A 26906-nucleotide genomic window follows, 5' to 3' on the forward strand; every position below is an offset into this window, starting at 1 on the left:
AGCTCAGCATGTGATGTCCTTACATCAAGGAATTTAGTTCCAAGAAGCCAAACTCAGAGCAGCTCATCAGAATGTGATGTCCTTACGTCAAGGAAATTAGTTCCAAGAAGTCAAACTCAGAGCAGCTCAACAGAATGTGATGTCCTTACATCTAGGAATTTAGTTCCAAGAAGCCAAACTCAGAGCAGCTCAGCATGTGATGTCCTTACATCTAGGAATTTAGTTCCAAGAAGCCAAACTCAGAGCAGCTCATCAGAATGTGATGTCCTTACGTCAAGGAAATTAGTTCCAAGAAGCCAAACTCAGAGCAGCTCAGCAAGTGATGTCCTTACATCTAGGAATTTAGTTCCAAGAAGCCAAACTCAGAGCAGCTCAGCATGTGATGTCCTTACATCTAGGAATTTAGTTCCAAGAAGCCAAACTCAGAGCAGCTCAACAGAATGTGATGTCCTTACATCTAGGAATTTAGTTCCAAGAAGCCAAACTCAGAGCAGCTCAGAATGTAATGTCCTTACGTCAAGGAATTTAGTTCCTAGAAGCCAAAGTCAGGGCAGCTCAGCAGAACTTGTTGTCCTTGAACAAAGTATCTCTGAAGTTGGCCATCCGAGGTGGACCCCAGTGTTACAAGATGTCCTTCCTGAGCAGAGCTTAGCAGCACATGATGTCCCTACAAGCTATCGTTCTCCTCAAAGTCATATCCTTCCAGAAAGAACATCAGCAGAACAGCAAGCTGCAGCAGAGAGTGATTTGTTCACCCAAGCGAGCTACACAGACCTGTCCCAGAGCATGGAAGAGCCCGATGCTCTGCTGCAGTGGATCCTGGACCAAACACCTGGACTCACTGGGGACCATACCAACAATTGTGTAAGTTTAAAAGAATCAAAAATATTTTCCATGGAAGGAGTGGTACATGAAGCTCAAGACAATTCTCTGAGATCGGATCCTGAAACGTTTGTGTTGTCTGCTGATGGAAGTGATGGACACAAACAAGATATTGATCTAGGTGATGTATTTGATGTTGGGTATAACATGAGGTCATCGAGTAGTGCACAGATTGAGCATGTGCCAATAACTGATCACTTTCTGACCGATGTGCCATCAACTGTTGGTCAAAGTGTGTCACCATTGGTTGGTCAAAGTGTATTGCCAAATGTTCCTCAAAGTGTGTCACCATCGGTTGGTCAACATGTGTCACCATCTGAGAGTCAAGAGAATCTGATGAAAGGGAAAACTTCAGGTTGAATTTCTTACACATTAAATCATATCATGATCATAATATCTGTCCCTTGTCCTCTCATCCTCGCATTCTTCATCCCCAGTTCGCCCCGACTATGTTTCTAGGTTTGTCAGCACCATACCAATGCTTGTGGGTTTCACCAAAGTGGTAAACCTCCGAGACCTGCATCACTTCAGGCATTCCTCCCACAGTAACCTGACACTCAGGATATAACACACACTAATTTAACAGGAATGCTGTTAAAAGCAACGTTAAACCCACTCACTCATTGTTCACCATTTGTTCATAGTTTGTTTCTGAATTTAAGCCATTCAGACATTATCTAGCCTCAGTAGGGTTCCACAAACATAAAACAATACTTTTGATTTTCTTGACTAAGTAAATTTCAGTGCCTGTTGTGAATGGGTCATCTGATCATTGTTTAGAACAGTTTGCTGAGTTGGGAATGTAAAGCTGACAAAGATGCTTGACAAATCTTTCTATCATGATGAATATTGAAAAATCAAGAGGAAAAAAAATAAAAATAGAATGTCGTCAGAGTAGATTTGAAGTTCCAAATTTTGACTTGTACCATATGTTCCCGTGTTTTTTCAGGTGAAGGAATGACTTGCCTTTGCATGTGTTTGTGGTGGTGTCAGGTGGAGCAGGATACGCTCACCTTTTTTGAACACCTGGTGTCATCACTATTTGATAGTGATGCATAAACACATGCTCATGATATAGCCGGAATTGTACAATCGATTATGAAAAGGATTTTTGTTGTTTCTATTTTTTTTCATATTCCCATCGTTCCAATATTTTGACCCAATGTGATTGTGATTGATGAAATTACTCCTTACTCCTGTAAGAGTATGGTTGTGAAGAGTGATCATCACCATTATTTGTGTTAAGAGATGTATATTTACAAAAAAAACAACATATACACCCGTGTTTGATGTTGACTAAACATGATCCAAACAAGAAATGCTTATTTGATGGTGATTTTTTTAATATGGGTATCAAAGTTATGGTTCGGACCTTAGCTTATATATACACATGTGGATAAATAATAAGTATTTGATGAAGTGGTCTTGAGGCCAGTATTCAGTCCCGGGTCTATCCTCGATAGGTGTCAATAAAACTAAATACTATCCTAATTCAAATTAATGTTATGCATAAGTTTCATCTGGATAATATTTGAGTCTCGTGTATTTCACTGAAGACAGGAAAGATGATAAAATGTCTTTCCTGCTTAGTTGTACATTATAGCGCTGACTGCGATGAAATGCTACAATATATCCAAACATTAAAGTAAGAAATTTCAACAAATCCTGATTTTGGACATATCAATGTTGATTTTCCCAATTTACTAGCCCCTCTGACTAAGCTGAAAACCTGACTCAAGTCCCTGGGAATGACTGACCAGGCATATTGGTGTAATATCTAGTTTAATTCCTCAGAAATATAACTTCCTGTATGGAATGTGTAGCATCCTGTACTCGGAAGTAGACAGGGGTGTCGAATCTGATCGCCTACAGCGGATTTACCTACAGTGTTATCAAAACAACAAAACGGTGCAGGGCACACAATAGCAAAACCTTCATCCCCTTTATGCCGTAATGAACTTATCCATGCAATGCCATTGTCAACAAACAAGGAATAATTTTAGACATGTAGTACACTTGTTGTTTATTTTATATATACATGTATTTGAACATGATAAAAGGTCGATAACAAATATTTGACACTTCTCTTGTCAAAACTCTTAACTTATTAAAACACAATACTTACTAAATATTTTAATCTACTAATTTTGTAGTTCCTCTTATTCTTGTTCAATCTTTTCCATAACTGGCTTGCTCACTAGCTGATCATGGGGTTTGGATAACAATAGCTTGACTCTAAACACAACTATTTTTTTCAAAAGGTTAATACTGGGCGTTGAGAGGAAATATACAAACAACATTTTTCAAAGCAACTCACAGGTTTGTCAACAGAGCATAAAATAATAATGATATACAAAATACTTTGGGCTAGTCCAAAATTAATGTAAGGGGTGCATTTTTCATAGTGTAAGCAAAGTGCTCTAAAAACCAGCTTTACTGTAGGCGAAATGCACTGTAGGCGAATATTAATGGAACATAGGTACATTAGCTGAAAATTGAAATTGAAAAGCAGTGTCACTTGTCCTTGTGAAAATCTACTTATCCGGAACTTTGAACATATTAAATTTTAAAAAGTATGGACCTGTGACTCGACTGAGGGTCAATTCCTTGAATGCCTTGCATTTCTGAACAAAAGAAATTTCCCTAGACTCGTGATTCCATCTATTACAACTTTGCAGTTTAAAGTTATTTCTTATCTATAAAGAAATTTCTTATCGACATCATACCATTTCATCAAATAATGGGATTGCAGAAGTGTCAGTGGAATGAGAGAAGTGCATTGTAGTATGTTCTTGTCTGGTGGTCTGGAAGGTTAAATACAACTAATTATACTGATCTCAAAACTAATGTGGTCATCAAATTAATACAGTGTTTTTGTATTTAATGATTGAGAATTATATTTGATGATGGAGTGTTGATATATTTCATATCATAAGATGCGGGGAAATTCTTTATATGTAGAATTCTTTTTAAATGGCTCAGATTTTAATTTATTTAAGTTATTAGGACTCTCACCCTAGGCATTGTTCAGAAATATTTTCTGTACAACTTGAATATTAATTTATTAATGTTTTAATGTTCATAAATGTCCATTATCACTGGTTATTTATTTAAATATTTAATATTTATTTTATTCATCATGAAATATATATTTGTGTATTTATAACCCGAATTGTGTTTGTATGCATATTGTCCTTTGATCTTTTCTGCTGCAATTCTATCTAATGTCTCATCATCATCATCATCATCATCATCATCATCATCATCACAATCATCATCATCATCATCATCATCACAATCATCATCATCATCATCACCATCACCATCATCACCATCATCATCATCATCATCATTATCATCATCAATGATGTGCACATGAGAACTCTTGACAGGATTGAGACTGGTACATGCTTACCCTTCTTGCAAACACCTGTTGTCATCACTGATTTATGTTGATCCATTCACATTATTTTTATCACTTTGCCCAATGGAATCTCTTTACGGCAGATAAAAGAGACTGGTAATTCTCATTACACTGACATTATATATATAGCAAGTCTTTAATTTATTTGATATTGCCAGGTCTTCTGTTTTTATCGGGTTGTGTTTATTTAATTGATTTCCTGACAGATGTTCACATGAGTCTTTTTTAGTCTTTAGTCAAGCTTTAAATATCGTACACAGTCAATGAGATTATTAATTATGGTCACTGTCACATCTACCCCCAAATAATACATCAGAGATCTTCATAAAAAATATTATACTTAACAATAAAGCTTTTTGTGTTTTTTTTAAATATTTTCTGTATCATTCAGATGAGAGTACTGGAGAAACCGTATGATATGACAGGGTTCACAATTCCTTGTAAATACCGGAAGACATTGTTTCGATTGTTGTTATTGCATTACACGCGGCCGGTTTGAAGTTCGAAGACATCTCACATGTTGTCTTACCAATCACAACAAGCTGAGATGAGTATTATATCAAACAATGCGGCTTATGTTTGTTGTTGCTGTGATTTGATTTTATGTGAGTTTAATGCCAGACCTGTGTACGATATGTTTTTTCACAACCGGAACAAAAGGCAGAATGGTTTCGATCACATTCAGCCGGATACAATGAACGTAATTGTTTTACAAATACACACACGTGTACATCGACTTGGAATTAAATTTCATCAGTTTATTTGTAACTTTATTTGCTTTAACACGCTTTAACGCGCTTTTAGGGGAAAATTCTTCATGCATTTTTGGGAGCCATGGTTTACCCCGCGGTGCATCCGGAGTAGCGGTACATCGAGGAGCGTTAATTCGAGGGACCACTGTATTAGTAGGGCTTGACCTTGATCTGCATAGCTTAGGGGCCAGGGGACCTCCATTATTGAGTTTCAAAGCAGGGCTCAAGTTAAGGAACTTGTTTTAACCTGCACCAGGTGCATGTTATAAAAAACTAGATGCACCAGACTAAACCAGGTTGCACCCTGGTCCCATAACCTTATCAAAGTTGAAACACAAGCTGCATTAACTAGTCTTACTAAATAAAATCTCAGATCTCTGAGACTGTGTCATGTGTTTTGAATTACACATAACACAGGAATGAGTGATATTATAACGGTAACAATATTTTTCAGGGCATTATCATTTGCAGAAGCCCGAGGTCTTCCATTAACTGCCCGACGAAGGAACTCTAGACAAGCATTCAAACCTTGTAGTCTCTTCCCTTCACACCACAGCCTCGCTGACTTGGTTGAAGCATGTCATCGATCCCAATTGCGTGGATCGATGCTCATGATATCAATCACTGGATTGTCTTGTCCAGATTTGATTATGTACAGACCGCCGTCATATGGCTGGAATATTGTTGAGTGCGGCATAAAACAACAAACAAACCAACCAACCAACCTTCACACCATTAACACTGTAACTAGACAGTCATCAACATAGGAATGTGACGCAATGCAAAACCATCAACATCCAGTCTTCATTTTACATATACATCAATATAACATGCATTATGATATCCCAGTACATGGTACATCTACAAAAGACCCGTGAAGATCCGGGGTAGAATAGGTCTTCAGCAACCACGCTTGCTGTAAAAAGCAACTCTGCTTGTCGTAAGAGGTGACTAACAGGATTGGGTGGTGATGCTAATTTCTTTAAGACTAATTTTATTCCTCACAATTTGTAGTGTCATGTTCGAATCTATTGTCCGAAATGAATTCGCACTCATAACCCCATGGCCCACTCATATAATCCCATGACCACATCATACCAATATATGTTCAAAATGGTACTTGTTGTTTCCCTGCCTGCACTTGGCATCAAAGGGATAAAACAAGGACTGGTTGGCTCGGAGTCAGTATACTGTCCGAGTGGGGTATCGTTCATAAGTGGATCCAGAGGCGGGATCAAGGGAGTCTTGACCGCCCCCTTCCCCTTTTGAAAACCAATTGTAGTATGTTGGAGATGTAGATATTTTGGACCCCTCCTTTTTAAAAATGCTGGATCTGCCCTTGTCCATGTTATACTGCAGGATGACATCTGGTAGCACTATATAGTCCGGACAAATACAAGCAAGCACACACAAACACACACGCATGCATAAGTTTTTAAGTGCACGCGCACAACTAAAACTTGCTGTCCAATCAGATAACAAGAATCAGGAGTCCCACTCTGTTGATGACAAAACCATGCATAGTAGCTAAACGGATTCTGAAAAGCAATGAGAACATCTTTGGACAGTATGTGTTTTCATTGAACAAGGGGGGGCACGGGTGGTCCAGTCCTCTAAGGCGCCGTGATTCGCTGTGCAGAGTTGCGTCCCTTGGGCACGCCAGAAACCTGTGATTGTGGGTTTGAATCCCGGTTCGCCCCGATTATGTTTCTAGGTTTGTGAGCACCATACCCGTGCTCTTGGGTTTCACCGAAGTGGTAAACCTCTGAGACCTGCATCACTTCGTGCTTTCCTCCCACATTAAGCTGACACGCCGTGATATAACTGGAATAATGTTAAAAGCGGCGTTACACCCAACTCACTCACTCATTGAACAAGGACTGTGGTGGAGTGAGAAGCAGTGCATGTACACTGTATCTGTTCGCATAGATTGTAGAGGATTATATATTTTTTGTTTGTCCAAAAGAAATCTTCCTGGAAAGCAAAAGAAATTACCAAATTAAGAAAACAGGGCTTAGTGATTTATTGTGAAACTTAACTCACTGGCCCATGATCATTTCACAGAACTGTCCTCAAGCTGTCTGTTCTGTGTTTCCATTAAATGGTAATTTCTGTGAATTTACCAGTAAAATATGCCAAGTAAAATTTACCCCTAATGGTCCACTGGACCAGCAATAAATCTAATATCTCTTAAAATAGAAGTCTTGACCAAATCTCTGTCTAGATTTATGAATATTAAGCTATCTGAAAGTGATGTCTTAAGACGTTTGTTTTTGCAAGAGGCTGGAAAGTTCCTCATTTATATTTAGCCAATCTTAACCATTGGTTGATATGAATCACATGATAGTTAATAGATGGGACCGACAAGATATAGTTCATATATTGGTAGTTTTAAGTACTGCTGGTCCTGTACGCGGGTACATTTTAAACTCAATGGAAGCATGATGTTATCCATTGTGTACTGTAGCATCACAGTGGTCACAGTCGGTCGGAAGCAAGTAAACATGCAGCCCAGAAACACTCCACTCCTGCTGTTGTGATGCAGATCAATGGGTAGAATAGGTCTTCAGCAACCCACGCTTACCGTAAAAGGCGACTATGCTTGTCTTAAGAGGCTACTAAAGGGATCGGGTGGTCAGGCTCCCTGACTTGGTTGATGCATGTCATCGTATCCCAATTACGTGGATCGATGCTCATGGTATCAATCACTCGATTGTCTGGTCCAGAATATTGCCGAGTGCGGCGTTAAACAACAAACCAAACCATTGGGGGCAATTGTCAGGTCATGATTTTTAGCTCACCTGACTGAAAGTGAGCTTATGTCGTTGCACGTCCATTGTTCATCCATCAGTGGCTTCAATCACCCCCTGACATACAAGGCCCATGGAGCTAAGACTTTGTACGAATGATTCCTGCTATGATGTCTCTGATACAATGCTCAACGAATTCTAACCGATTTGATACATAGTTGTTATTCAATCTCATTGAAATCATGTCTTAGTTCTTGCTACCCTAAAACAAAGATCTGAGGTCATCCCATTGCAGGTGATGAAAGAAGGACCTTTTGCAAACTTTGACTGACTAAAGAAATAACTAACATGAAGTGGACATTAGCCTGTCACTAAACAGCTTTCTTGAGCTATAAGGCACTAGTTTTAAAATAGCAATTTCGCTTTGAAAAATATTTTGACAAATTCTCGACTCAAAATTTGAAGACTTAACAAAAGAACATTGTGGAATGCCTTCTAGAATTCTGGAAGTCTCTTCAGTGTTTCTCCCACTGAAGCAAGAGATAGACGATGATTTTGACGGATTCAGTAAAGCCCGTTACTGTCGTTCGAATTACCTTGTTAAATGTTTCGAGGTTGCATGATTAGAAAACACATTCCAACCATCATCTTCCTGATCTGGTTCGCAACTCTCTGATTGGTTGGATGAAGGTCGTTCTGACGTGACCCCTAATAGGCTGTCCTCAGGGCTTTGTTTAGCAGTAGTGAGAACGAAGATCTGATTTGAATGAGATTCATTTGTTATTTATAAATCAGCTGAGCTTACGTACCTTGTGTGTATGTCGTAAGTTTGTCTTGTAGTAGTGTGTAACGTCTGTACTGTGTGTGTATGTCGTAAGTTTGTCTTGTAGTAGTGTGTAACGTCTGTACTGTGTGTGTATGTCGTAAGTTTGTCTTGTAGTAGTGTGTAACGTCTGTACTGTGTGTATGTCGTAAGTTTGTCTTGTAGTAGTGTGTAACGTCTGTACTGTGTGTGTATGTCGTAAGTTTGTCTCGAAGTAGTGTGTAACGTCTGTACTGTGTGTGTATGTCGTAAGTTTGTCTTGTAGTAGTGTGTAACGTCTGTACTGTGTGTGTATGTCGTAAGTTTGTCTCGAAGTAGTGTGTAACGTCTGTACTGTGTGTATGTCGTAAGTTTGTCTAGTATTAGTGTGTAACGTCTGTACTGTGTGTGTATGTCGTAAGTTTGTCTCGAAGTAGTGTGTAGTGTCTGTACTGTGTGTATGTCGTAAGTTTATCTTGTAGTAGTGTGTAACGTCTGTACTGTGTGTGTATGTCGTAAGTTTGTCTCGAAGTAGTGTGTAGTGTCTGTACTGTGTGTGTATGTCGTAAGTTTGTCTTGTAGTAGTGTGTAGTGTCTGTACTGTGTGTATGTCGTAAGTTTGTCTTGTAGTAGTGTGTAACGTCTGTACTGTGTGTATGTCGTAAGTTTGTCTTGTAGTAGTGTGTAGTGTCTGTACTGTGTGTGTATGTCGTAAGTTTGTCTTGTAGTAGTGTGTAACGTCTGTACTGTGTGTATGTCGTAAGTTTGTCTCGAAGTAGTGTGTAACGTCTGTACTGTGTGTGTATGTCGTAAGTTTGTCTCGAAGTAGTGTGTAACGTCTGTACTGTGTGTGTATGTCGTAAGTTTGTCTCGAAGTAGTGTGTAGTGTCTGTACTGTGTGTGTATGTCGTAAGTTTGTCTCGAAGTAGTGTGTAACGTCTGTACTGTGTGTGTATGTCGTAAGTTTGTCTCGAAGTAGTGTGTAACGTCTGTACTGTGTGTGTATGTCGTAAGTTTGTCTCGAAGTAGTGTGTAACGTCTGTACTGTGTGTGTATGTCGTAAGTTTGTCTCGAAGTAGTGTGTAACGTCTGTACTGTGTGTGTATGTCGTAAGTTTGTCTCGAAGTAGTGTGTAGTGTCTGTACTGTGTGTATGTCGTAAGTTTTTCTCGTATTAGTGTGTAACGTCTGTACTGTGTGTATGTCGTAAGTTTTTCTCGTATTAGTGTGTAACGTCTGTACTGTGTGTATGTCATAAGTTTGTCTCGTATTAGTGTGTAACGTCTGTACTGTGTGTATGTCATAAGTTTGTCTCGTATTAGTGTGTAACGTCTGTACTGTGTGTATGTCGTAAGTTTGTCTCGTATCAGTGTGTAACGTCTGTGCTGTGTGTTTCAGAGCAAGGCCCTAACACGCCCTCACAGACCCCAAGTGTCCAGATTGACCCGAGTCAGCACTTCCGGCTATTCCAGGAAATCCAGGCAGCATTGACAGCGGATGAGGATGGGGATGTGTGAGTACCGACAGAAAAGCTCCAACCTTGAATTTTGTACCAACAGTCATTTATATTGAAAGTAGGGTGTGTGCAGAGTTGCGTCCCTTGGGCACGCCAGGTTCCTAGGATCGTGAATTTGAATCCTGGTTTGCCCTGATTATGTTTCTAGGTCTGTCAGCACTCTACCTGTCCCAGTGGGTTTCACCAAAGTGGTAAATGTTGGAGACCTGCGTCACTTCGGGCTTTCCCCCAACATTACCGTATATCGCCGTCTATAAAGCGACACCATGTATAAGGCGACCCCCCAGTACAAGACTTCAAAATCGACGCTAAGTTATAAACCCTATCTATAAGGCGAAGGAATGAAGCACGTCACCAGCGCATACACAATCCCTACGTTTACAAGAAAAACGTGTTTGTCCTCCGCAAAAAAAAATTACATCGTATCCCTTCAGCGAATTCAGGGAAACGAACAGATCATGGCAATTAAACTTGGTCAATACAAATTTGAAATTTGACATGAAACATCACTGGACATGATGATTTACCAATGAAATTGTATTTCCTGTTCTGCTAGGCATTTTTTACAATATTGAATGAAATTTTGACTAGATTAAAAGATTAAAATAGATTACAAACATATGTCCAGATATAGAGCGTACACTTTTTATAACCAGACAGTGTAATTACATGATTAATTTTTGTACAGATTTGTTGACAGGGTATTTCAGGTGTTATGTCATCACAGTAATGTCTTTGTGTTGGGGGAAAAAACCCATCAAAACTCTTCACCCCCCTTGAAAGCGCACTAATTCTAGGTATGAAAATCTTGCCTTATACACAGTGATATACGGTAAGCTGCATGCCATGATATAACATGGGGTACTTTTCAAAGTGGTTTTCGGGGGGATCGGGTAGCCTAGTGGTTAAAGCGTTCGCTCGTCACGCCAAAGACCCAGGTTCAGTTCCCGACATGGGTACAATGTGTGAAGCCCATTTCTGGTGTCCCCCGCCGTGATATTGCTGGAATGTTGCTAAAAGCGGCGTAAAACCATACTCACTCACTCACTCAAAGTGGTGTTAAACCCAAGTCACTCACTCACTCACAAAATGGAAAGTAACATTGGTGACTGTCGACATTGTCTGAGCCAGAGGGAAATGAAAGGGAATAACAACATCAATGACTTCATGGAGAGCCATGTGATGGCTGCTGCAATTGTTGGATACCAAATCATTCGCTGTTGACTCACAAACTGTTGTTGTTTAGTCATAAGCTATTGATGTTTAAAATATTTATTTGCGGCTGCAGTTAATCAAACAGTTATAACTGGTTGGTTGACTTTCCAAACAATACAGCTGTTCAAACAACAACTCTTTGTGCTGGCTTTTTTTGTCGCATCTAAAATGCCATGTAGGAATTAGTTTTAAAAATAAGGAAATGATTAAAACCAACACCAGCGAAATAATTTGTCCCCCATCTTGAAAGAAAATGGAAAGCCAATAATAAATAAGTACCTGTTAACGAAACCTGTGAAAAATCAATTTTTGAAAACACAGGCAAGGTTATTAAATGAGTTCCAGAAGCTATTGTTATGCCTGTTAATGCGGTTAGTAGGATTCATATTGGAGGGGGGCGGTTGGGTAGCCTAGTGGTTAAAACGTTCACCGAAGAGCCGGGTTCGATTCCCGACATGGGTACAATGTGTGAAGCCCATTTCTGGTGTCCCCCGTCGTGATATTGCTGGAATATTGCTAAAAGCGGTGTAAAACAATACTAACTCACTCACTTACTCACTCACTCATATCAGAGGTATGGATATATTTTTGTAAATTGGACATTGACACAAACATTCATTCACACACACATACACTCACTTTCTGTACAGATCCATGAAAAGGTTTGATCACAATGAAATACAGTAAACTATGGCTATAACAAACTCAAAGGGAGCAGTAATTCTAGTTATTATGTTAGTTATAACCATAGTTATGAGAATGAATACAGCATATATACAACAAAGTCACAGGACAAATAAATCCAGTTAGTTATAACTGTCAGTTCATTATAAGTGTGTTCGTTATAAACATAGTTTACTGTAGTGACATCAAGACATACGTTTAAGTAAGCAAGAAATATTGTACATATTAAATCAGGATCACTGAGCTCCTGAAGTAGACATACCTACACTAGCTAGTTCATGGTAAAACATTCACTTGGTATACACTGGTATAGACCTTAGAAATCCCTGCATATGACACCTTGCAACACTTCACGCCTCCCTGTTGCAGTCCCTTGCATCTGGCAGTGGTGCATGAGCACATCCCACTGGTGAACAAGTTTATCCAGCTCATGAAGATCGCCAGGAAGAGTGTGGACCGCTTCAACAAAGACAAACAGGTAAACTGTGGTTGGTTAACTGTTTGTTACTTTTGTTGTTTGTTTGTTTGTTTATTGTTTAACACCGCACTCAGCAATAAAGGACGGTGGTCTGTAAATAATCGATTCAGGACCAGACAATCCAGTGATTGACATCATGAGCATCGATCCACGCAATTGGGATACGATGACATGCATCAACCAAGTCAGCTAGCCTGACTACCCGATCCTGTAAGTCGCCTCTAACGACAATCATAGTTGCCTTTTACGGCAAACATGGGATTCTACCCTGGATCTTCACGGGTCCTACTGCAGTGCATATCAGTGCCGCCGAAGACCCGGGTTCGATTCCCGACATGGGTACAATGTGTGAAGCCCATTTCTGGTGTCCCCCGCCGTGATATTGCTGGAATATTGCTAAAAGCGGCGTAAAACGAAACTCACTCACTCACTCACTCACACATATCAGTGCCTGATAACATGGGAGTAAATACTCAGTGACTGAAGTTGTCTGGAGTGCTACGACTGTTGTAAGTCTGTGTTAAATTTGTTGGAGTTACGATCACCTTAGCGCTAAGATTGCTTTGTACAACAGCACCCTGATAATTACTGTCCCTTTCCTTCCCTCAGACCCCCCGGTAGTACCCCTGTAGCGCTACGATTGTCGTAAGTCTAGTTAAGGCATGGGAGTTCAGCTTTCCTTAGCGCTAAGATCGCTTTGTACAACAGCACCCTGATCATTACTGTCCCTTTCCTTCCCTCAGACCCCGCTGTATTGCCGCTGTAGCGCTACGATTGTCATAAGTCTAGTTAAGGCATGGGAGTTCAGCTCTCCTTAGCACTAAGATCACTTTGTACAACAGCACCCTGATCATTACTGTCGCTTTCCTCCCCACAGACCCTGCCATTGAACAAAACAAACTTTAAACTACGACTGTCGTAAATCTAGTTAAGGTATGGAAGTTATGATCACCTTAGCGCTAAGATCGCGTTGATCATTACTGTCCCTTTCCTCCACACAGACCTCGCTGTAGTACCGCTGTAGCGCTACGATTGTCGTAAGTCTAGTTAAGGCATGGGAGTTCAGCTCTCCTTAGCGCTAAGATCGCTTTGTACAACAGCACCCTGATCATTACTGTCCCTTTCCTTCCCTCAGACCCCGCTGTAGTACCGCTGTAGCGCTACGATTGTCGTAAGTCTAGTAAAGGCATGGGAGTTCAGCTCTCCTTAGTGCTAAGATTGCGTTGATCATTACTGTCACTTTCCTCCCCACAGACCTCGCTGTAGTACCGCTGTAGCGCTACGATTGTCGTAAGTCTAGTTAAGGCATGGGAGTTCAGCTCTCCTTAGCACTAAGATCACTTTGTACAACAGCACCCTGATCATTACTGTCGCTTTCCTCCCCACAGACCCTGCCATTGAACAAAACAAACTTTAAACTACGACTGTCGTAAGTCTAGTTAAGGTATGGAAGTTATGATCACCTTAGCGCTAAGATCGCGTTGATCATTACTGTCCCTTTCCTCCACACAGACCTCGCTGTAGTACCGCTGTAGCGCTACGATTGTCGTAAGTCTAGTTAAGGCATGGGAGTTCAGCTCTCCTTAGTGCTAAGATGGCGTTGATCATTACTGTCACTTTCCTCCCCACAGACCTCGCTGTAGTACCGCTGTAGCCCTACGATTGTCGTAAGTCTAGTTAAGGCATGGGAGTTCAGCTCTCCTTAGCGCTAAGATCGCTTTGTACAACAGCACCCTGATCATTACTGTCCCTTTCCTTCCCTCAGACCCCGCTGTATTGTCGCTGTAGCGCTACGATTGTCATAAGTCTAGTTAAGGCATGGGAGTTCAGCTCTCCTTAGCACTAAGATCACTTTGTACAACAGCACCCTGATCATTACTGTCGCTTTCCTCCCCACAGACCCTGCCATTGAACAAAACAAACTTTCAACTACGACTGTCGTAAGTCTAGTTAAGGTATGGAAGTTATGATCACCTTAGGGCTAAGATCGCGTTGATCATTACTGTCCCTTTCCTCCCCACAGACCTCGCTGTAGTACCGCTGTAGGGCTACGATTGTCGTAAGTCTAGTTAAGGTATGGGAGTTCAGCTCTCCTTAGCGCTAAGATTGCGTTGATCATTACTGTCACTTTCCTCCCCACAGACCCCGCTTCATCTGGCAGTGAAGCTGAACTTCCTGGGGGGAGTCAAGGCTCTGCTAGAGGCTGGCGCCGATGTCAACTTCGTGGACAAGACCGGCTGTACGTCCATCCACCTGGCGGTGAAGCATCAGCTGCCGGAGTGCCTCCAACTCCTGGTCAATGGCACCAAGGAGAAGGCGGACTTCAATACCAGGAACTTCGAAGGTTGGTCGCAATGAATGTCTGCTGTGATATTGTGAGTGTGGTGTAAAACAACTGACCATCCCAAGCTGACTTACACAGCTGATGGCTTGGTTCCTATTTAACTGCATCTAATTATAAATGCTTTGCAGATCCTTGGGAGGTCATCAGTTGCCTTGCATCACGATCAAATGACATCAATGATCTCTCTGACACTGAAGCTGGCATTCGTGATCAACTTGTGTGACAAGCCAAATAGCGACTGGTGCCCCTCTGGGCCACTCTTGCGACTGGGTTCCGTCTTATCGCAAACGGGCATAGCTAAAAGAATTGTCAACCCATTGTGTAATGATTCATGCATATTTCCCCAATATATCATATTTCAAATGTTATTTAACACTTATTGGGACTTGTGGATTTACACAGTTTGATTGAACACGTTTAACTGTATCTGGGTATGTTTTTCGATACAGGACATGCCTAAAATAATAAATTATTCCTGAGGGATTCTTTGACTAAAGTACTTGAAGTCATACGTGCATTCTGATTGGTTTGTTGTGTTTTCGCACATAACATTCATCGATAGGGTGACGAGTTAGGGAAAGGGCGAGTGGTGATGAATGTGAAGCTAGTTAACTTTTGTTTTTCTACCCTCAATGCTCTGCTTATAACTGTTTACCCAATGAAAAAGATATCGGATGAAAAATAGCATCTCACTTTTGTATCTTTTTATCCATATTTTTTTATATGAGTTGAAGACTCTGCCCCTACTGCTTCAGAGTTCACATTCAATTTTGTCATAGTAAAATATAGAACATATGGTTTGTTTCCAATAAAGAACTTGTTACCTGTAGATTTGACTTTGCTAAATTTAACATTTGAAACGTCACATTCCAAATTTCAGTTCCAAATATACGAGTACAGGTACCATTGCTCCTGACTGAAAACACAATACATCTTTATCTCCTGATAATTCCAGGCCTGTCATGAGTGTTGAGGGTCATGAGTGTGAGGCAGAGGGTTGGTTTTGGGGACTGGTCATTTGTTATTTAGGGTGGGGGGAATTGGTCTTGGATTGTATGACTCACAAATGGCCAGGCCTGAAATACGGTTCAAATTGATCATTTTTGTATTTTCGCCCCCATTTCCCTGTAACGAATGACCAGTCCATTGAGGGTTTGTGTTACTTTGTCTCAATCTGCCTTGTCTAGAATTATTGGGGCGGTGGGGTAGCCTCGTGGTCAATGTGTTCGCCTATGACGCCGATGACCCAGGTTCTAATCCCCACATGGTACAATGTGTGAAGCCATTTGTGGTGTCCCACCGCCATGATATTGCTGGAATATTGCTGAGAGTGGTGTAAAACCTTACTCACTCACTCACTATAGTATTATTAGACCCGTGAAGATTCCGGGGTAGAAAAGGTCTTCAGCAACCCATGCTTGCCGTAAAAGGTGACTCTGCTTGTCGTAAAAGGCGACTAACGGGATCGGGTGGTCAGGCTTGCTGACTTGGTTGATGCATGTCATCGATCCGTATTGCTAGGATCGATGATCATGATATTAATCACTGGATTGTCTGGTCCAGACTCGATTATTTACAGACCGACGTCATATACCTTGAATATTGCTGAGTGCGGCTTTAAACAACAAACAAACTCCAGAGTATTATTGTTAATAAAACATTCTTGGTGTTTTCTTCACAGGGTTAACTCCCCTGCACACAGCGGTGGAGCTCAGAAACAAGGACCTCCTGACATATATCCTGGACCGTGGCGCTGACATCAATATGATGGTGAATAGATGCCACCAGTGGCAATTTGTTATTAAAACTCACTTTGAACACACAGTGCCATTTAGATAGTGGTCAGATGTAACAAATGTTATATTTGGGATAACACTTTTTCAGTAAAGTACAGATACTCAAATGTTTTGGGTTGAGCCCCATCACGAGTGTGGTTATCATGGTTATCATGAAGTAGAGAGTTTTAATAGAACAGTTGCTATCTCAGTCTATCTATCAGTCTATCTCAATCTGTTTAACATTCCTGGGTTCCATTTACAATACGATTACATGCCATACAATACTGAAAACCAGATTTAAAAAGCACACAATATTTTTTTTATTTTTTTTACCACCGACCCTGAAAGAAGAAACCCAAATTCCATAAACCAGCTAAAAACAATAAATTACCTTATCTGCAAATATGATCACAAATATTGGGCATTACAATGTAGTTAGATTATGCCTCAGTCACACTTGCTGTGGTCCATGGGGTCTAAAATATTTACGGCTAATAGCAATTATAGGGCCTCCGCAGCATTCCCACGATCACATACTGTAGCTGTCACATATGTTAGGGTAACCGCACGGCGTTTTTTTAATTTCTGGAGTCAAAAAACCTGCGGTGACCGTGCGGCCAGACTGACGCTACTGCTACACAGGGCAGACGCACGGCAAATGCAAGGCCACTGTATGCCCATTGATGGTCACCGTGGAACCGCTTTATGGCATGGCTACGGCATGTCTAACTGCCTAATTGCTACAGTGAACCTAGAAATTAAAAAAATTATAATCCCACAGCGACCCCTACAGCCTGTAAAAGATAGGGATGCGCCCTAAGGTGACCCTGAGGCCACTGGAGATCCTCTGCGGCCGCCGGAGGTGTTTCTTAATTTCGGGGGGCTACGGCTGCCATATCCTAGTCGTAGAGCAAATGTGACTGATGCATAAACAAATGTGCAGAGAGTAAATAAATACCTGAAACATGATTAAAAAGCATGATTAGTGGAGTGAGATAATATTTTTTAGTTTAATCATTAAATTCATTACGAGATCTAGCATCAAATAATATTCAATTGAAATGACCCCCTACAAAAGACGATGGCGTCATAATGACCCCCAGTTTTAAGAGCCTAGGGCAAACCCTGGGATTGAGCCTCAACAGACACCATAAAATAAAAAATGTATGGTCTCTGGTCTCAAATCAAATTCCTTTGTTGTATTTGTCTGCTCGGTGCTATATAACAACATGAATTGGGAAATATTTAAATGATTCCAGTGTGGAAATATTTTTACTGCTCATTGCTGCAGACTAAGGTCTGAATATGGGCCTCTGTGCAGGCCTAGATAAATACTGAATCGACATTGGCGGGATTAGAATGAACTGGTGATCTAATAATGTCTAAAGAATATTACCCACCTCTGATTAATTTTATGCATGAGACTGCGAAATGCTTGTGTATATAATTCATAACATTCCTCCCAGGTTTTTTGCGTGTTTAGAATATGTACATTTGACCATATCTTTGCTGTAACATGACTAACACGACAGAGCTGGAGGAGTTGTCTCCCTTAGTACAGTACATGTGCTGTAAGTGATTTGTTGTGCCCAGTCTAGTGAAGGAGTTCTCTCCCTTGCACATCTGCCATTATAGCTGTCAAACCCAACATCTGTATATGTATATATGCAGGCATTAGTATAACCAGGGTGTTTTGGAAAAAGGGTTTTTGATATTAGCTTAAATTGTAGTTTATTAAATTCTATCATGCTTTGGGTTAAAATACAGATGGATATGAGAGAAGTGACTTTACAGGGTGAGGGAACCACCAACAGGTCAAAAGGTTATCAATTTTGCTTCTCTGGGAAATAAAAATGGCTATTGGCGGAAATTACCAAGATTGCTGGAAATGGAAATGATTGTTTGGGGGGATTCGTTGTCTAATCCCGATCTCACAGGGAAATGGGTTTTCATCTTAGGGTTGTTTGAGTTATGAGTATGTTCGGTTGACCAATGAGTTAGGAAATTAACTGAGGGTTTGGTCAAGAGGAGCTTCATGGTAAAACTGATTGGAATGGAAATTCGGGTTCATAAGGAGGTGAGCGATGGGACTCATTTCACACGATGTCAAACATCATTTCGGTGGGAGGAGCTAAAATTATCATCGATAGTATTTTGTTAGTTGTCCGGTAGTGGTGCCGGGATTCGGAAACTCACGGCTAAACTGAGAGGTTCTCTCTGTAGATTGGAATTCCGGGTCAGAAAAGTAGTACAGTTAACAGTGGATCAGAAAAGCTATCAGGCTTATCAATGCAACATTTAGGTATGTGTTGTATTTAAGTGATACAGGCAACAAGAAAATAGCTGAGGACCTTGTATACATTTACCATAACTTCTATCTTCAATAAAAGGACTGGAGCACCCAAGTTGACTTGTGATTTGAGAGCTACATCATCCCAAGAACCAAAGAGTGGTTAACCAGAGCATGTGTCCAAAGGTAGAAGGGTATAGTACCCGACACCTAAGGTTACATTAGGATGTTCCGGGGATCCGCAATTTTCCGTGAATTTTAGTGACCACAAATTTGTCAAATTCTGATGAACCCCCCATAAACACACCCAAATTATGGACCACGCTCCATTGAAAAGAAGTTTCAGCTGAAAAGGAAAATATCCTTTCTCATCCCTGTATATGTACATCTTTAGTTAGGAATTAAGGGGTCCTATGTTTCATAGGTTTTCTACCACAGGTGGGCTAAAGGGGTCCTTGTTTGCGTATACAGAAATGTACCCAAGCCAAACTCAGAATACAGAAAGGTGCCCTAGGATGAGTCCATTCTGCCACGGCCTCAATGCGCTCACCGCGTTCCTTGAACACTTACATATTGACACATCCTGGATGTCAAACCGCGGTAAATGTCAACATGACTGTATATGTTAGGCCTATTTATTTTTCTCTTGGTATTTCCTTTACATAAATGGATTGAACTGTCATACTGTTGTATGAGATGCATTCAAGTGTGCTATATAAACAACAAGCATTCACAGTGACGTACAGTGCTCTTATATTCCACAATGCACAGTATTATCCAGCATGCACTCGTCTAATCAGATGAACCAGGGCCCACTAGCACAAAGTCATCTTAGCGCTAAGACTATCATGAGCCTGTTAAAATATGGGAGTTACGATCATGTTAGCGCTAAGATCTCTTTGTGCAAGTGGGCCCAGAACTACAACTGTTTTAGGGTTGAGGAATATGAACTCGTCAACTGTTTAGGGTACGACGTACATTTCTGTATTCTGATTTTGGCTGGGGTTGATATTTCTGTACGCGGAAATGTACCTGGAATGCATATCTGAAGTAACCGTGCTGATAGTGGCCCCTTCAGCCACAGTAGGCCTACTCTAGGTATCAATTTAATTTTGAAGTTTTAAACCAGGCCTCAGCGAACTGATATCTGATCACCGACAAGCCCATCTACCACTTATTAGTGACATGTATAGGGCCAGGCTTTTTTTATTTTTAGGACTACGGATTTTTCAGTCCAAAGTCCAGGGTTGGAGGAGGGGAAAAAAAAGAAAAAAAAGCCAGATGCATTTTTTTAAAAATGCAGAATGCCTCTGGCATACTTTATGAACATATTCTGTGCTCAAAAGACCGCCATTTGTGACGATAAAGCCCCTTGTAACAATAAAAATTCTACCACTTACATCACGGACAATTGTCAAGGGAGGCTATTCATGTTCGGCTTCGAGATCAACAAAGATTGATTATGCATCTCTTTACTAGTTTACACCGGTAAATTCATATGTTTTTTATTAAAAGGTGATGATAACAAATAAAATGACTGACTACGTGGCTATTGGCTGGGGAAATAGAAATGGAAATCTGATTATTTACGGCGGGTCTAGCGAACTAAGAAATCTCACTCAGTGTCAAGTGTCAATTAGCTGTACAAAATCAGCGGTGAATCAACACAATCAGAGGTGGTCCAGACTCGATAATTTACAGACCACCGTCATATAGCTGGAATATTGCTGAGTGCGGCGTTAAATAACAAAAAAACAAAAAAAAAGTTATTTAACATGACGATATGACTTATTGTTGATCCCAGGATGGCAAGAGTGGACGCACACCAATGTTCCACGCGGCTGAGAACAATGAAATAGACATGGTAGAGATGCTTCTGAAGAGGGGAGCTAACCCTGACGTGTTGAACTACGCAGGCAGCACAGCCATCATGGCAGCTCAAGCCCGCAACTTCAATCTGATCACGAAGATGCTGAGTCGGGCATCGGAGTGGAATGATGAGGAGGGGAGTGGAACATCGTCTCCAGCCTCGGAGGTATGTGACCATTGTGTGAAATAATCCCCCATTGCTAGATGGTCTTTGGTATCATGAAAGTCCTGCTCAAGCAAGGATCAAGGGATTCAGGGTTAGAATGTAAGTCCCCATCAACCTATCCTTGTTGTAAGTTGCAGCAGAAATGGATCGGGTGGTCAGACTTGTTGATTTGTTTGATGCATGTATTTGTATCCCAATTGTATAGATTGATACTTATGTTGTTGATCACTGGATTGTCTGGTCCAGACTTGCCCTGTGACCCAGGTGTCCGAAGCAGCACAGGTACTATGCAGGGTTGCATGCCAAAGTATGCTGGGAAACTTGCGATAATGCTTCCACATTTGTGGACGTTGTATTCTGAAATTCATGATCATATGTTTTAGCAAATTGTCAAGGTCTAAGACAGACATTCCTCCCACATTAGACCTGTGAAGAGTAGGTTAGAGTAGGTCTTCAGCAACCTGTGCTTGCCGTAAAAGGCGACTATGCTTGTCGTAAGAGGCGACTAACGGGATTGGGTGGTCAGGCTTGCTAACTTAGTTGATGCATGTCATCGTATCCCAATTGCGTGGATTGATGCTCATGATGTGAATCACTGGATTGTGTGGTCCAGGTTCGATTATTTATTCATATAGCTGGAATATTGTTGAGTGTTGTTAAACAACAAACAATCAAATCCTCCAACATTAAGCTTCAAAGCAGTGTTAAGCTCACTCCTGAAAGTTGTATTGTGTTGTTTCAGGTCAGTGTGTACCTGCCTGACCCGGCAGTCGGGGTGTGGAATCATGCTGTTCCCCTCCGCAATCCCGCAACCAAGCAGAAGGGCACCGCACAAACTGCCCCCGTGGCAACGTTTGTCCGAGCTTCCTCATCACTGGCTGCTGACAATGAAGTGAGCCTCACTCAGAGTAGTGCTGTGAAGCCTCCCGAAACTGTGCCCCGAGTAACCGTTGGCAACAGCATCATGGACAAGACAGCAGTGGTAATGGAAAAGAGGCCATCAGAATTTATATCAAGGACAGTGTCCAGGTCCCCCGAGTTTAATTCTGTGGTAGCAGATGAGTTTAAGGGAAAAGATCAGGAGAAAGGGAACAGTAATAAATTAGCTCAGCCTGTTGAGCGAACACCTAGTTTAAGATCCACTGAATTAAATATGGCTGACATTTCCAAATTGCCTCCACTGATGGTGCGAGATATGATGCAGAAAATATTGGCTGCAAAGCAGCAGATGAAATCCTCTTCCGGACCGGAGAGAAGAGGAAGTGGTTCAGTTCAAAAAACCGGTTCTGATGTGATTGTGTCGCGTTCCAATTCAACATTGTCCTTGACAAAAGTTCTGTCAACGGATCAGATTGTTACGTCAAGCCCAGAAACTGTGATGTGTCAAACGCCTGCCACGTCACACCTGCCTGTGACATCGCATACATCTGCGACGACTCATCCAACGGTGACAGCTCATCCGTCGGTGATGTCTCGAATGTCAGTCACTTCTCAAGTGCCTGTGATGTGTCATCCGTCTGTGACGTCTCATCCATCGGTGACTTCTCAGCGACCTGTGGCATCGCGCTCCCCAGTTATATCTCATGCAGGGATGCCAATAGTGACATCTCACCCAATTGTGACATCTCACCCAATTGTGACGTCTCACCCAATCATGACGTCTCATCCAACCGGAATGTCACACCCAGCTGTGACCTCACATCAAATCTCTCGTCAGAATGTCACGCCATCTCCACCATCATCTGTCACACCTCGACCCGAGTCGACAACATCACGTCATGTGGCCCCGTCATCACAAATGGTGGGAAAAGTGTCCCAAGTTATTGAGAAGCTGCCACAGCAGCCTGAACGAATTATCAGCACTGGGATGGTTGTAGAGCACCCAGAGTTTGGGCTTGTGTTTCGGCCATTTAGTGCTGGACCTGTTCATAAACTTAACCAGCCAGAGACAGCTCCCAAGTCACATCCCCCTTCCCCAGCGATGAGGCTTGCAGAACTGCCTGTGCAGCAGTCACAGAATGTGTCTGAAAAAACTGCAGCTGAAAAATCACTTAAGAAAACCAAAAGTCAGTCTGATGGAAGTGCAACAGCATCCGCAACAAAGAAGATGGGCAATGGAGACACACAAGTTACCTCCTCTATACCTGACGCCATTTCTTCAACAAAGGAACAACCTTCTCATCCTGTCACAGAAACACTTCTTAATTCAAAACCCAAATCAACACCCATTCCAAAATCCAGACCGGAAAGTAGTTCTAAATCCCAGTCTGTATCTTCTACTGCAGAAACAAATCCAGTGAAATCAATTGCTAATTCAGCCATAGCTGCCAAGTTGCGTCAACGAGTGCTGAATTCACCACATGTAGATTCCGCAACAAAGGCATTGGCAAATGCCACAGTGACTGTTACCCCGACAACCCAGTCTAATGAGACTGTAACGACTGCTCCGGAGCGGGTCCCGAAGTTGCCGCAATTTAGTTCCCGTCCTCTCAGCATTGCGCCCAATTCCGCAGGTTCTTCCACAGAACCACGCAAGGTAGGGGTTTCCAAAATACTGGAACATCTGGCCAAACCAATTGACAGTTACCCTACTGAACGGCCCAGGTTAAACATCGATGGAGGTAAACAAAACATTGATGGAGGTAAACAAAACATTGATGGGGGAAAGAAGACTGAAAAGAAGAAGAAAAAGGATCCAGGTGGTTCCGAAATGAAAAAGAAAACCGTATTTATCAAGAGGGAGAGCGAGGAAAAGAACAGCGCTCGGTGAGATGGCCAAGTCAATGTAATGTGAGTGTTGTGTGGTGATCAAGGAACATGCTCTGTGCTTTGTAGGAGGCAATTGATGTGGATGGTGGATCTGATTGGTGATTTTTGGCAAATTTGTAGAAATCATCTAGCCACAAGGTATAGAGGTCTATAGCAGACACCTTGATTCTCAAGTCGAACCAGATATTGAGACGTAAAACCTGCATGACTGGCATGAAGGGCCACAGGTTTGTAGATATGATGAATGAGTGCTTTAAACATAGATGGAAAAGTAAAGTGGGCGTGACAGAGTGTTTCTGCAGTTTTGTCCTAGTATTGTGGGATGCATTGTGTTTGACTCTGTGTTGCTTTGTGTTTGACAGTGTTGTTGTGTTGAACACAGTGTAGCTTTGTGTTGGACTCAGTGAGGCATTCCCTTGGACAGTGTTACATCGTGTTGGACACAGTGATGCATAGTGTTGAACAGTGTTGTTTAGTGTTGGACACAGTAATGCATTATGTTTGACACAGTGATGTATGGTGTTGGACACAGTGATGCATTGTGTTGAACAGTGTTGTTTAGTGTTGGACACAGTAATGCATTGTGTTTGACACAGTGATGTATGGTGTTGGACACAGTAATGCATTGTGTTTGACACAGTATTGCATTGTTTTTGAGACAGTGATGCATTGTCTTTGACACTCTGTTGCTTGGTGTTGGACACAGTAATTCATTGTGTTGGACACAGTAATGCATTGTTTTTGACACAGTGATGCATTGTCTTTGACACTCTGTTACTTTGTGTTGGGCACAGTAATGCATTGTGTTCGACACAGTCATGCATCGTGTTGGACACAGGGAAGCATTTTGTCGGACACAGGAATGCATTGTGTTGGACACAGTAATGCATTGTGTTGGACACAGTAATGCATTGTGCTGGACACAGTCATGCATCGTGTTGGACACAGTAATGCATTGTGTTGGACACAGGAATGCATTGTGTTGGACACAGTAATGCATTGTGTTGGACACAGTAATGCATCGTGTTGGACACAGGAATGCATCGTGTTGGACACAGGAATGCATCGTGTTGGACACAGGAATGCATTGTGTTGGACACAGTAATGCATCGTGTCGGACTCAGGAATGCATCGTGTTGGACACAGGAATGCATTGTGTTGCACACAGTAATGCATCGTGTTGGACACAGTAATGCATTGTGTTGGACACAGTAATGCATCGTGTTGGACACAGTAATGCATCGTGTTGGACACAGTAATGCATTGTGTTGGACACAGGAATGCATTGTGTTGGACACAGTGATTTATCATGTTGGACAGTGATGTATTGTGTTAGATACAGTTATTTAGTGTGTTCGAATGTGTATACATGGCAGAGGATGAATATTTATAAAAATGGTGAACTGAATTTGTGTTCAGGGATAGGATATGACATACAAAGGAGAGGGTGAAGATAATGTAGACTCATTATTGTTGTATTTATACATGTATCATCTGCTCATTATAAAACCAGTCATGGTGACAGATAACCCATTTATCTTTTCAGTAGACCGATATTGCTGTAATATCACTGACTCGAGATCCAATGATGTCGCTGTAATATTGCTGACTCGTGTCTCTGCTTTGTAGCTGTGATATTGCTGACTTGGGATCCTTTGATGTAGCTGTTATATTGCTGACTCAGGATCCTGTGATGTGTCTGTAATATTGCTGACTCAGGTTTTCATGTAATATTGCCGACTCGGGATCCTGTGATATGGCTGTAATATTGCTGACTACAAGACACATTGATATAGTGGAATATTGCTGGCAAATGTCTGAACACTGTTCACTTTGCCACCTTTTATGCATCATTTTTTATCAATTACTCCTGTTAGCTACAATCTATGGTTTGTCTTGTAGCCTAGCTGTAGTGTCTAGAAAATTAATCAGACTTTATCAAATTACTTGTAATCTATTGGACTATTATTATGAACAAAATAGCCCAAAGTGCTAATTTTTCTAAATATTAACAAAGGCACCTTTTCCGAAATTTCTTCACAGCGAAGCTGTCTGTACTGTGGTGTCCTGACCTTCTGTGTTGTCCCAATGTTACAATCTATCACAGACTGTATTCTGTTTCTTCACATTTCATCTCACGTGTTGTTTTCAGTTGTTTTAAAGACATGGCATTTATATGTTTGTACTTGATAATGGCAGCACAAATGGTACAAATTTTCATCAGTCAATCTCAACATCATTTTCATCAGCTGGTTCGTATCCGAATCTGTAGCTAACCTCATCGATGTGACACTGGCATCGAAGGTGACAATTGTTCAACAGATTCAATATAAACATTATTTTACAGACCCCCTGAATTTTTCCTGATTGCATGGAATGGTCTAGACATTGTAAATAGTGCTGTGTTTGAGTGAGTATGGATTTATGCCTCTTTCTGCAATATTTTAGCAATGTTATGGCGGGGAACACCAGCAATGGGACCTGTGAAGATCTGGGGTAGAATAGGTCTTCAGCAACCCATGCTTGCCGTAAAAGGCGACTAACGGGATCAGGTGGTCAGGCTCGCAGACTTGGTATATGCATGTCATCGATCCCAATTGCGTGGATTGATGTTCATGATATCAATCACTGGATTGTCTGGACTCAATTATTTACATTATTTTCGTCATATAGCTGAGTGTGGCATTAAACAACAAACAAACAAACAAACCAGAAATTGCCTTCGCCAACTGCGCCCATATGGGGAATCAAACCAATGTCTTCAATGTGATGAGCGAACACTTGGCTACCCCACCTCTGTAATTTGCTGAGACTGCACTTCAGCCACCTGCCTACCCACTGCCCCTGCCCTGTGATACATGAAGTTTAACCGATCCAAAGAAAGATGCAAGAACAACATGAACAATGTGGCGCCATGAAAACTCACTTGGTTAATGGAATCTTGAGTATTTTTGTTAGAAACAGGATATTTTTTGGTCACTCCACAAGAATTATCAGTGAACAATTTATGTTTGGAGCAAAATATGAAGACAATTTTTTTCCATTTTTTTTAAAGAAAATCCCAGGGCCCTTCTGAATTTGTAATGGTCGGTCCCCATGGCCATCTTTGCATTGTTGATTTTGGCTTCGACATACACATGCTATTCAGCTATTGAAAAGGATACTGAGCCAATTCGTGCTGCTCCAGA

General features: G+C 41.4%; 1 protein-coding gene across 1 annotated transcript in view; it reads left to right on the plus strand.

Moving 5' to 3' along the window:
- LOC124132902 overlaps positions 1-26244 on the plus strand; it is a 39873-nt gene extending 13629 nt beyond the window's left edge. The window contains exons 2-7 of the mRNA XM_046497062.2: positions 10008-10122; positions 12394-12502; positions 14645-14846; positions 16528-16616; positions 20719-20949; positions 21692-26244. Coding sequence (XP_046353018.2) covers positions 10008-10122; positions 12394-12502; positions 14645-14846; positions 16528-16616; positions 20719-20949; positions 21692-23719 — 2774 coding nt within the window. The 3' untranslated portion in view covers positions 23720-26244. The remainder of the gene's footprint in view (positions 1-10007; positions 10123-12393; positions 12503-14644; positions 14847-16527; positions 16617-20718; positions 20950-21691) is intronic.
- Positions 26245-26906: the final 662 nt, after the last annotated feature.

This window comes from Haliotis rufescens, unplaced genomic scaffold (assembly GCF_023055435.1).
Source record: "Haliotis rufescens isolate VD_foot unplaced genomic scaffold, xgHalRufe1.0.p SCAF_18, whole genome shotgun sequence".
NCBI classification, from domain to species: domain Eukaryota; kingdom Metazoa; phylum Mollusca; class Gastropoda; order Lepetellida; family Haliotidae; genus Haliotis; species Haliotis rufescens.